This window comes from Melospiza melodia, chromosome 4, assembly GCF_035770615.1.
Source record: "Melospiza melodia melodia isolate bMelMel2 chromosome 4, bMelMel2.pri, whole genome shotgun sequence".
Lineage (NCBI taxonomy): Eukaryota > Metazoa > Chordata > Aves > Passeriformes > Passerellidae > Melospiza > Melospiza melodia.
This window is the reverse complement of record NC_086197.1, coordinates 6,381,553-6,394,689: the sequence shown is the minus strand read 5'-3', so window position 1 is coordinate 6,394,689 and position 13,137 is coordinate 6,381,553. Positions and strand designations below refer to the sequence as shown.

Sequence of the window (13,137 nt, the reverse complement as noted above, 5' to 3'; positions counted from 1 at the left end):
CTTTTACATTGTTATCAGATTGAATCGCTAACCATATGAATATCCTTCCTGTCTTTATTAATCCCTGAATTTGGAGTTGGAGGTAGAGGGGCTGTCCTTTACAATAAAACTAAATATTGTTTTTTTTATATTCAGCTTTGAAGAGAAAGCAGTAGCTACACACATGCAATTTTGCTTTAAACTTTCCAGTCTGGATCTTCTGTTCCAAAGCTTTATGAGAGAGTTGAAACAGTCTCATTAAAAACATGTAACAACACACAGCTAACTATTAACTTTGTATTATAATCAGAGATAATTTGCAAAATGTAAAACTGGGCTGTAAAAACAAGTGCTTAAAGTCTTATCAGTGGAGGTAACAAAATACAGATTTTTGGTTGTGTGATGCCAAAGTTCCTTGAAATTCATGGGCTAAGATGGCTGATTCCAAGTGCTTGTTTGGTCCCCAAATTTGAGAAGCTGATGGCAACTCCAGCAATATTTTTATAGACAGAAGGGCACTCTCTAAGGTAGTAGGGCTGTACTTGCCAGACTACTTAATGTAACTATTTATTTGGAGGAAATGGGGTTTGTTTTGATTTGGATTCTCATTCTATCACCTTGTTACTGAAATATTCTTGTCAGTAATAAAATTTAAGCTAATAGATCTTCAGAAGGAATCCTTGATGTTAGGTTACAGGGTAATTCAGCTGAAAATGTGCCTGAATTCTTCAGGAGGAGAATTATGGCAAGGATTTCTATCTTTTAACATCTAAAAATGAAAGCTTTATTCCCAGTTCTGCTCCTGCACTGTCACTCTTGCATGCATTTGTTTTTGTTCATTTTTAACTGTGTGCCTTTTAAGAAGGGATCACTTGCAAACAGAAGCTAATGATGTTTAAGGCAAGTCTGGGGAAAGATCATTTCAAAGACAACTAACTTTTAAGTGGCTTGCAGCAGAAATTATTTGACAGAAAACTGAGTATGAAAACAAATAGAAGTTTTGGGGATTTTTTTTTTTTGTAACTTGTCAAATATGTAAGAAAGAAACTTTGAGAAATCTTGTACTTAATCTCCTCTTATAAAATACAATTCATCCATAGTGCTGAAAATAAGAGTTTCTGCTTGGTTTTTGGTTGGCTGGTTTTTTGGATGTTTTAAGTGAATTGATGAAATAAACTCTTTGCTGTTCTCAGATGACTGAATAAAAAATTCATAATGCTCTGTTAAACTTTTTCTTGTTTTTAAAAAAAAAACATAGATAACTTTAAATGCATTTGTTTCGGAGATACTAAAAATTTCTAATTCCTTTTCAGCAAAAGAACCTTGAAATTGAAAGAACTACAAAATGGCTTAAGATGCTGAAAAGCTGGGAAAAATACAAGAATAGTGAAAAGGTAAAATTCTGCGTGCTTTTGTCATTGGCTGTCATTTCAGAAAGAATTTCAGAAAGAATGTCATTTCAGAAAGAATGCATACCCTGAAATTAGATTGCCTGTGTTTGATATCTGAAAAAACCCCAAACCCCACACTGAAAGAATGAAGTTTTTTGTTCTTCCAAAGTGCAGTAATAATAATAACCCAACAGTAATTACCCAACAGAATTGGTGATCAAATGGAAGGAATTGTGTTCTTGTGTGCAGAATAATCTGTGGACAGAGTGTGTCATGTCAGGTGTGCCATTAGGTGCTGAATATTTTACTTGATTTAAAAGCTAGGTGGGGACTTCCATGTGAGCAGTTTATTTGCTGCAATTGTGGTCTTGATCATCTTAAAATTATGGAAGAATTTCAGCTGGAAAAAAATTTGCTGGAGGGGCTGTACTCCCAGCACTGGGCTCTGGGAGGGTTTTCATAGTGGGTCTTGTGGCTGTTTGGTGGGTAATGCACAGAATCCCAAATTCAGCTTCCTTCTTCTCTTCAACACAGTCTAAGACTTGTGTTAATCTGTCTTGTGTTAAGGCAGCTTAACCCAAGCTGTCTTGGCCTTTTCTGTTGGGGCTTCTGTTGGTATAGCTCAGAATCTAGAAAGTCCATTTCCTTAAAATATGATGTGAAGGCATGAAAAATTGCTTGTTCCCAAAGTTTTTCTTATAATCCTACTTTTTGTCCTGCCATTTTCTCTGAGAGGAGAAATTAGGGGTATTAGCTGTTGTGACTTTATTTGTTTGTTTTGTTAATGTAGCAGTAAGGAGATTTTAAGATCAAATATGTTCCCAAATCAAAGAGACAATAAAACCCTCCATAACAGCTGCTTTATTTGCAAAGAGAATGTTAAATATGACCTTTCAGGTAACCCAATAACCACGTGTCATCTAAGCAGCAGTGGTTGTGCTCTTCAGCCATTGGTGACATCAATGACTTAAATAAATAATCCTCTCTTCACCAGGCATGCAGAAGGTCTGGCAGATCAGCTGAGCAGAAAGAGTTTCAGTTCATGTAACAAATTATAGGCTGAACTATAAATAGGGGCTGGAATAATTCAATATGTTCATAAAGGGATGAACTTCCCTTGAGGCTAGGAAAAAAATTCACTCATTGTGGAACTCTAGTGAAGCACATGAGGTTTAAAAAACAAGGGTGTTTTCCTTATGCTATCTCACCTCTTATGTGCTAAGTGAACCAGAAGATACACAATAAAGAATCAGCTGACTCCTCCTCCTGAGCCTGCAGTGGAAAGTCAGGCATTATTTGTCACTGCTCTTTGTGGAAAGCCTGGCCATGTTCTCAGACCTGTGCAAAACTCACAATTAAAGGCAATTTTTATCTGGAAGTGTGTTGGAAGAATGCACCAGCTTTCCAAGCTCACATTCTTGAAGCATGGAAGGAGTAGTTGCAGGAACAGTTCCCGAGTCTCGTTTTCTGTCTTTACTTGGCTGGATAAAGTGGTTAATGTTAGAGGAACAAATTGCTAAAGAAATGAACAATCCATGTGTTAGAAGACTCACATCACTTGACACTGCCATGGTTTCTGTGCAGTCAGGCTGCTCCTGAAATGAGTGTTCTTTAGAATCAGCACTAAAGGGAACATTGCAGGAACAGCAACAGTAGCAATGTTACAGGATTATAGATTATAATTGTACTGATGGCTTGGTTTGGGAAAATGGCACATTTGAGACATGATTATGTTCTTAAGTAGGTAGGAAGGGAGACTCAGAGGAAGTGATGGTCCCAAGTATACAGCAGGTATGTACAAAATACAGGACTTTGGACAGCCTGTTTGTGATGAGCCTTCATAATATACAGCTAAGAGAGCTTTGTCTTGAAGGAATCTGTTCATACTGTACACATACTGTAAATAAATCCATATATCTGGTTCCATTATCCCAAACTGTCATATGTCTAATTGCAAACTACAGTTTTCATTCAGTGCTCTTGCAGAGCTGCCTATAGGCTGCTTCTGAATTATTTTTTTTTCTATCATAACTTCCCAAAGAAAATGAATGAGGAAACATTAACATAGTGGTGAGTGTGTGTGTGCATTTGAGATGCTTCACTTTACATCTTCTCCTGGTCTTGACTGCTGAAGAATATATGTATATATATACAAGGATAGATAGATGGATGGATGAAATAGATGAGGCATCTGGAAACTTCACACTGTTTTCCCATTAGAACTTTTGTGCTAAACCTTGTAAAAAAGATGGTGTGGGGAGTAGAGATTAGAATGAATGCCCATGAGGAACTGGAAAAAGGTGGAAGAATTGTCATATTGAGACCAGAAATGTGCCAGGCTTTACCATGTTTGGGTAATAGTTGAGAGGCAGTGGAGTATGATGTAATGAAGTGAGCCCATGTAGAGTCACAGAATCATGGAATGGCCTGGGGTGGAAGGGACCTTATTGATCATCGAGTTCCAGCCCCCTGCCATGGGCAGGACCACCTTCCTCAGAGCCCCATCCAACCTGGCCTTGGACCCTTGCTGGGATGGGGCAGCCACAGCTTCTCTGGGAACCTGTGCCATGGTCTCACCACCCTCACGGGGAACAATTTCTTCCTTATGTGGGAGGTTTTCTTGTTGCCTGTATGTCCTTGGCCAGATTTGATCTCACCAGGGCTTCAGTTCTCTGACAGATCCCTGACTGCTTGGACAGTCTCTCTGTATTCCTCCAAACTGCCTGTCCTTGCTTCTTCCCCATAAGATTCCTTTTTCTGTTTGAGATTGGCCAGGCACTCCTGTTCATTCATAAAGGCCTCCTGGTGCTTTTGTCTGACTTGCTCTCTGTGTATAAAACTCCTTGATTCCTGTGTGGTTATTTAGGCATCTCTTTCAGTGGAGTTGTCATGGTTCTTACAGATACCACTCTGAAGTGTGTAGTGTGTAACTGCCCTTGTGTCTCTGCTTGATTGATATTTGTCAAAATAAAGCTTTCATCTCCCCATCAGTCATTTCTTATGCAGGAAGTGTCACAGAGCAGCAAAGTTTGTGTTTCAGCATGGTCCTTCTCTGTTTGTGCTTTTATTTCCTGTTTGTATTCTACTGCTTAGTAGTTCAGGGTACAATCAACCACCCACAGATAGTAAATCCTTCCTGGCTTAGTATGATCATAACTTTCAGGAAAGATTAAATAAAACTGTTATATGTTGTATTCCCATTTGAGTATTTCCACCAAAGTATTTCTGTCTTTCCCTGTCTGCCTTCATCTATCTGTGATTGAAGTTGCCTAAATTGAAGGGGAAAGGAAGAAGAGAAACAATCAGGGTAGCTGCCATTTCCAGCTGCTCTGGCATTCACACACAGTGCAATAATCAAATCTCCAGTTCATTTGGAGTCTGAACACAGAGCCTTAATGAAGAACCCTCTTTGCATTCCTGAGATTTTTGAATGAGATGGAGCAACTCTTCTGTTTGCACTTTTTCTTCCTTTTTTGCAACCCACAGAAGCTGAAGAACCTCTAAAGGCAGCAGCCTTTATAAATATATTTTCTTTTCATTATAAATATACTTTCTTGTGAGACTTCAGATTTTAATTCTTATGCTTCTCATCACGGATTCTTTTTGAGGTGGCAGAGTCCCTTTGCTACTTGTGCAGCTCTGCCTGACAGCTGAGAGAGTTTTATTTTCAAGAAAACCAACTTTATATCCTGCAGGAGCAGTGAGGCCAGTTGCCACCCTTCAGGCCAGTGCTGTGTGACTGTGGCCTCATTTCTCTTTCCAGAAACCAGTTGGGTTTGTGAGCTGGAGGGATGGGGGCCAGGCAAGGAAGGGGAGGTTGATTGTTTTCCAGGTGTTTTTGCAGGTTGGACATTATGGCCTTCATTGAGATGAAAGCTAATTTTTTTTTGTTTTCTTGCTTTATAAGGGTTTTAGTTCATTCTGTTTCTTGAGTGTATTTATAGCCCAGTTTGTTTTTGCATGAGAAGCTCCTTTGAATTCCCATGTGGTGGGGCCTCATTTAGTGTCAGTTTCTCCTACCTACTTCAGGATCAACAATCTTATTAATAATTGCAGGACTTTGACTGCTGTCCTTGTCTGAATGCTTAGATGTGCTACAGAATTTAAACCTGTATTTTTATGTATCCTGTGTTTATATAATTATATGTATTGAGCATCACTTTTTTTTTTCTGTGTCCTGTGCTGATGGGAACATCTCAGATCCCATAACCCCATTCTTTGAATGATAAATGTTTTTATAGATTTGTCTTTTTATCTGAACTCTGAGTTTATGCATTTGTGCTTTGTTTTGAGTGATTATCTTAAGAAAACCTTAATCTGCCCAAATAAAATTACTCAGTATTTCATCTTCCCAGAAGCAGAAAAAAAATTAGCTGCCTGTGATTTCTACTTTCTGTTTTAATTATTAATTCAGAGAGAGCAGGAAAGTAGATGAGAGTTCTGCAAGTGTACAGATACAAGCAGCATTTCTCAGCAGATGTTTTACCTGGTATTACATAAGGACATAAAAGACAGCAGAGGGCACTAGCATGGTGCTTATGGTAAAGACATTCAGCCAGCTAATAATCAGTGTGCTCATTTATATTTTCTTTAACTATTTGGTGACGGAATGATTATCAGAAATGAATTTTGCAGTAAAGTGTGTGTGCGTTCCCCCCTCACTCCCCAAGGTGCAGCCCAGCTGTGTCATTTTCACAAAACTGCAGCATTGCACATGGTCACAGAAAGGGTGGGCTTGGAAGGGGCCTCTGGAGGTCACCTGGTCCTGCACCTGCTTGAGCTGTCCAGAACAATGTCCTGATGGATTTTGAGACTTCCAGTGCTGGAGACACCACAACCTGACTGGGTGACCTGTGCCACTGCTCTGTCACCCTCACAGTGAAGAATGTTTCCTGATGTTCAGAGGAATCTCCAGTGTTTCAGTTTGTGCCCATTGCCTCTGGTTGCGTGAGTGGGCACCACTGAACAGAACCTGGCTCTGCCCTTTCTGCACTCTCCCTTCAGGGTGGTGCTACAGACAAATTGATAAGATCCCCCTGAGCCTTCTTTGCTCCTTGCTAAGCAGTCCCAGCCCTCTCAGCCTCTCCTCATGGCAGAGGTGATGAAGTTTCATCATCTCTGTGGCCCTCTGCAATGTGTCCATGTCTGTCTTGTGTTGAGAACTGCTGTTGTATTTGTGGGGTCCCTTGTGGCAGGAAGGAATGATGAATCTGCCTCCATGTTCTCAGAAGGCTAATGTATTATTTTATGATACCATATTATATTAAAGAATGTTATACTATACTATAAAGAATACAGAAAGGATACTTATAGAAGGCTAATAATGAAAACTCCTGACTCTTTCCAGAGTCCCAACACAGCTTGGCCTGATTGGCCAATGAATCAAAACGATTTACATGAAACCAATGAAGCAATCACCTGTAGTAAACAATCTCCACACACATTCCACATGTGAGCAAAACACAGGAGAAGCAAATGAGATAAGAATTTGGTTTCCTTTTTCTCTGAGGTTTCTCAGCTTCCCAGGAGAAAACCCTGGGTGAAGGGATTTTTCAGAAAATGTGAGTGTGACAAACTGGACTCACTGTGCTGAGCAGAGGGAAAGGATCCCCTCCCTCAGCCTGCTGGGGATGCTTTTGTCTGGTGCAGCCCAGGATACCTCTGGCCATCTTTGCTTCGAGGGCACTGCCCCAGCTCCTGCTCAGCTTGGTGTCCACCAGGGCCCCCAGATCCTTTTCTTCTGAGCTCTTTCCTGCCTGGTGACCCCTGGAATGTTCTGGTGACTGGGGTTGTTCCTTCCCAGGTGCAGGACTTTGCAGCTCTCCTTGTTGAACTCTGTGAGGTTCCTGGCAGCCCATTTCTCCAGCTTGTTAACATCACTCTGGGTGGCAGCACAGCCCTCTTGGTGTATCAGCCACTCCTCTCAGTTTTCCATTGGATATGAAATTTTCACACTCGTTTCCATGTTCTTGTTTGTGCACTGGAGCCCATGGCAGACTGACATTTCTCTCCTTTGTATCAGATAGTGAAAGTCTTTGGTTTTGTGTTCTGCTGAGTCTGTAGGCAGGATCTGGTAATGACTTGGGATGACTGAGAGCTTTTTCTCTGCCTCAATAAAAGAATAGGTGGAACAGCAGAGTCAGTTGAACACAGGTCTAAAATGGTTTGCAAGAAGCTGTGAATGTAATTTGCCAGGTAGTGCAACAATTCAGAACTTAGCTACTAAAAATGTTTGCTTTCCTCCTGTGGTTTTTTTTGGCATAGCTGTAGTTGGCTGATGAAACTGTTCACCTTTCTGTCCTTGCTCCTCTTTATAAAGTTATGTTTGCAACTCACTTTTCAAACTTTTCTGTGAAAAGTGCTTCCACAGTTCTCTCTCAGTTTTTACTTAACTGCTGTAAGGGCTCTTCTAGCATTTGGCTGTTTCAATCTAGGCGGTGCAGAAGATGGGAAAATTGTAAATGCCATGGATTCCTCTGAAGCTGGAGATTCTTCTCCTTCAGTTTTATTTTCCAGAAAACCCTGAACAACTCCTCAGTTTGGATGGATGGTTTGAATTGTTTTAATCCTGTTTGGATAAGGAGCTATTATGATAAAGGCTTGTTTCTGGCCTTTTATATCTACCTGACCTCCCAAAATACTAATTTATACAACAACAGTAGTCTTGAGAATTTACTTTTCAACCAGTTGTCTTCATTAGTAACCTTTTGTTCTTGGAGACATTTGAAAATGAGTTACAAAATGATAATTAGCTGACAAAAATATTTGTTGTGAAGGTATTCTGTTGCTGCACATGGGTCTGAGGAATAAAACTACCTGTCACTGAGTACATAGATCACTGCATGTTTTTTCCATAGTTTTCTTGCAGATTTCCAGAAAAGATATTGCAAATTTGGCTCATTCTGCTTTCCAGTAGACAGGCTAATCTCTTCCTAGGATGACTCCTCTGCAGTTGGGGGTGTTTGGCTTTCAAAAGACTGAGTTTTCTTCTCTCCCACAAGCAGGTACCTTGTGTCTGGGTTGGCACCCACTGAAATCCTGTGTGACCTGAGCTCATCTGTAGAGGAGGCTGCTTTGGAGCTCTGTGTGTTGTTCTTCATCCTTACAGGAAAAACTCCACTGGCACAGCTGTGCTCACACTGCCAGTGTTGCTGCTTTAGCATTCTTTGTATTAATGCAGCAGAGTTTCTTCATGAAGCACAACATTTTATTTTTTTGTGGACAGCCTCTAGGATGGGTGTTGTATCTTATACAAGTTTATGTTTTTCATCTGAAAAAGGAACAAGGGAAGAAACTCATAACCTTACTTGTGCAAGAGTTAGAGATTCTGCAATCCAGACACAAATCCTTGCTGGCTTTAAAGACACCTTTAAAGCTGATATATTCCAAATGGCAGCAGGGCTGGAAATACACTGCAACGAGGGGTTCATTAATTTCCCAAAACTGGAGATGTGAAATATGTGAAAAGAAAAACAGTCCTGTCTTTGAGTAGGACATTGCTTTTAAAATATTTCTTACTGCAAACATAACTTTTTATAAAATGTTTAAAGAAGTGGTAGCTTTGTCAACTGAAATTTTTAAGGTCTAACTTCCATTGTGGGATAAACACAAAGAAAAAATTGGAGAGTGGTTTGTTCTCCTTTAAACCTAATTGTCTCCCTGTGTAATCATTAAAATAATGGTAAAAACATAATTTCAGAAAGGTTCACTTTCTGTGTCAGAGTTGTCTTTTTAATTTTCCTTGTCTTAGATATGTCTTCAAAAGAGGATAACACCTTTTTGTGTTCTTTTGTTTTGTTTTTTTTTTTTTTTTTTTGCAAATGTTTTAATATGCATGTAGGAGATTGATTGTTAGTTTAGAAATAGAATGTGAGATCTGTTAGCTTTAGAAATGGCACATTCTGTTTTTTGTGATCTCACAAAAGGTTTGTTTCCTTGCACACATACATTTGAGCATACTGTCGCAGTTTTAGAAAAATTCAAAAATCAGCTCTGCTATTGGGTTTTTACTGATATTTTTTAAAGCTTTGTGATTGTGCTGCTTGCTTTTTTGCTATTTCTATTTATATACTGTAATTACAGTGAGCTATTTGTGGCTTATCCTGAAATAGTGTTGCTAAGAATCTGATTTTTGGGATCTAAATTACAACATTTGCTGAGCAAAGGTGATACAATTTGGATAGACCTTCCTACATGCAAAAGTCCTGGCTTGAAAACATCACCTGGGATGGTTTGGCCCATGTGTCTGCTTTGTCCTTGTGCCTCTGGATTCTGGCAAGAGGTCCCAAATGGCATTGCTGGACATGTTGTTCAAAACACTTTGTCCCCAGCAGGTCATTCCTTTCCTAGGGTGCTTGGTGTAATTCCATTTTTCTCTTCAGCATGTTGTGCATCACTATTCCTTTTACTCAGAGCATTGTAAATTGGGCTGCATTTTTACCTTCTTTTCTTTTTTTGCAGTTTCATAGGAGAATTTATAAAGGGATCCCACTGCAGTTGAGAGGGCAAGTCTGGTCTTTGTTGCTTGATGTTCCGAAGATGAAAGAAGAAATGAAAGACTTTTATAATGTGAGTTTGTAGAATTTCTACTTAATATTAATTTAAAAATATCAGATACTAAAGCTAGAGGCTTTATTAAGCCTTTGCTGTTATGCAATTAAAAAAAAATTAATTAGAAATTACACTGCACTCTATTGCTTGTTTTAGCTAGGAAAAAGGCTGTGTATTCAAGAGCTGAGCTGAGGTTGAGTCTCAGTAGATGAGGATTCTTAAGAAAGAAGATTGGTGTTGGTATTGATGTTATCTAAATTTTGGTGTCTGTTGCCTTCCTCATATTTCTTGCTCTTTGGTCTAACAGGCTGCTTTTTCTGACTATTATATTTGAAGTTCCTCAATAAGACTGGTGGGAGATCCAAAGGAGGTGAAACAGGTTATGTGAATAATGCAGTTGTGAGAAAGAATGCCAAGTAAAATTAGAAGCATTTAAAATAGGTGAAATAATCTTCAGGAATTATTGATGTCATCTATTGCTCAATGCAAAACAAAGACATGTTTGTAGTTCAGACACAGAAGTAGAAAGTTTCTTCCATCATTATCTGATTTATTTTGGTATACTCATCTTGCTGCTCTCTATTTTCCTATTTCCTGAAGTGATACTAACACTGCTCACTGCAAGTGTCACTTACAAACTGCACACCTTAAAGTCAGAAGGATAATAAATGTTTATTGTAGGTCAAATAGCTTCTTTCAGTTCTCTTTGCAGGGGAAATTTCAGTTCTTAACCTTCTGTCCTTCCTGTTTCTCAAACTTTTGCTACCTTTCTGTTCTTTCACATGAGAGATTGCAAGGGCTTAGGATGCTTCTTTTCCTGTATTCCATCATATCATAGGGTTTAAAACTAGAATTTTTCCTTTTGTTGCTTTTCTGTCTGTCTGGGGAACAAATCATTCTGGGTGTTCAGTTTAAATTGTACTGAAAATGCCCACAGCTGAGATTGTGGTTAGTGTTGTGTTGGTTCAATGACTTACAAGCAATCCCTCACATGCCTGAAGTTTCTGGTTGTGTTCTGCAGACTTGATGCATGTTATTGTTCCCTGTTTGATCCCTTTGTTATTATCATTTTTTACTTTACTCTTGTATTCTTGCAACCAGAGTCTGTAGAGTTTTGCCTTTTGCTTGTCTGTGGTATTCTCTAATAGTCAGAAGTAATGTTTTAAAAATACCATATTGAATCCAGGGTCTTGCAAACTCAAATTTACTGACAGAAGTGAGAGTAAATGAATGAGAGTCAAGAGAAAATTATTCTAAGTGCAAAAAATAAGGTGTCAGTCTAAACCTGTGCAGGTTTCATAAGTACTCAATTACAAAAATGGATTTAATTAGAAAACACTAAAGCAAGTGCTAAAGTAGACATATTCTACAGCTAAATTAGATTAGAAAAGAAAGACAGAGGAAATTACTGGAGAAATGTCCATTATCTATATTTAGATAATAACTGGCAGCTATGTAGCTATTACTGCTGCTAGAGAAAAAGACAGGAGAAGTATGAAAACCAAACTAAATAATTTCCTTAAAGCGTAGTCTAGAGCATTTGCACCTCAGGTCCTTGTTCCTGAGTAGCAAAATTAATTTTCTTTCTCTAGTGCTCTGCCTCCCTCAGAAATGACAATAAGAAATTTAAAATGCTGAAACAGTCTTAAATATGAGTTGTGAATGATGTGTCCAAAACATGTGTATTATGGGATGGGTCTTTGTGCATCTTTACTCTGTGGCTGTTTCTGACTCTCAGAATTTTTACATGTCCATGCTTATTTTGGAAGTTGAAAGTGTTAATCTTGTGAGTTGCTATTCTGTATTGTTTCAAATCCCATGATGGCAGTTAATTCAACACAGCTGTACAGTCAAGCAGGTTTCTGCTCTTTTAAGAGTTCACAATTTTAAACCTCTGTTCTTTACTGTACTCCCAGAAACTGAAGTACCAAGCACGAGGGTGTTCACCAGATATTCGGCAAATTGACCTGGATGTGAACCGCACGTACAGAGACAACATCATGTTCCGGGACAGATACGGTGTCAAGTAAGTCAGCTTCCCTCCCCCAGAGATTCCAGCCTTCCTTTGGATTTTGTATTCTCCCATTATCTAATTCAGAACCAAATAAAGCAGTATTTCTGTAAGTGAGCATTTATTTACAACTATAGGCCATAATGCTTTTGGATTTCTTCAGAATGTTTTGTTTCGTTGTATTTTTTTGCTGCCACTAGAGGAGGAATATTAGGCAGCTGTCATCTTTAAAAATGCTTAACAGTGAAAAAGTGGGGATGCAAACATCAGTATTGTTGCTTGCTCGCAGCATCAGCACCCTGCTGAGAAGAAGAGGGTATTTTTCCCCTTCTGTCTCTGTATTAGTTCAGTTTTTAATCTCCTTTTCTTGCCAAGGCAGATTTTATGGTAGTCTGCTGTTCTCAAAAAGTGGTACTCAGAGCTGTGGGCTTTAATGTGATAATAAAAGAAACATTTTCTTCCATTATTATTCTAGATATTTTGGGGAAAAAATCCTGAATCAGGGGAATTTCTTTGAAGGCAGTAAGGAAGGAGCACAGAGCAGAGACTCCCAGGCTGAGAGGGTTCCATGCAGCCAGTGCAGTTCTGATCCAGGGCTGGCAGTGCCTGTGCTGCTCAGGCCTCCCTGTGTTCTGTGCACACATTTTTGATGTCAGCAGGAGCTCGTTGCCTCTTCACTTTGGGGTTAACACAAGCAGAGCCAGCTCCAGTCCCTGTGGCTGGTGTAACCATGCCCTCAGAGTCCACAGGAAAGCCTTTGGCTGCCTAAAGCAATTTCACACTTGGAGCAGATCTCACAATTACTGTACATATATTATGCATTTCCAGCAATGCCTCGATGAAAAATTCAGAAATCATTTCACATAGCAATGAAATAAAGTCTCCTGGGTGAGTCAATTGCTTGTTTGACTTTTAAGAAGACTGTATGCCTTTGAAGGTTCATTCTTTTACAGGTCTTCAGTGCTACCATCTAGTGTAAATAATGGTGAAATCACTGTTATGCTGTGTAGGGAACTGTGAATGAGACTGAGCTCCTATGCTCAGTTCATGTGGTCAGCTGAGGGTGCAGGAGGTTCCTGTGTTCATGGGGACCTGTTAGTTTGGCATTGTAAAATGAGGCTCTAGATTAATGGCTGGTACCTTGTTACACCTTTCTTTGGTTGCTGGAGAATGGCTGAACTTCAGTTCTGCAAGAGGGTGAACCAA

General features: G+C 39.3%; 1 protein-coding gene across 3 annotated transcripts in view; it reads left to right on the top strand.

Moving 5' to 3' along the window:
• USP6NL (USP6 N-terminal like) overlaps window positions 1–13,137 on the top strand; it is a 115,672-nt gene that overhangs the window by 78,046 nt on the left and 24,489 nt on the right. For all 3 annotated transcript variants that reach the window (XM_063153719.1, XM_063153717.1, XM_063153718.1), the window contains 3 exons: window positions 1,293–1,373; window positions 9,831–9,938; window positions 11,837–11,946. In XM_063153719.1, coding sequence (XP_063009789.1) covers window positions 1,293–1,373; window positions 9,831–9,938; window positions 11,837–11,946 — 299 coding nt within the window. The remainder of the gene's footprint in view (window positions 1–1,292; window positions 1,374–9,830; window positions 9,939–11,836; window positions 11,947–13,137) is intronic.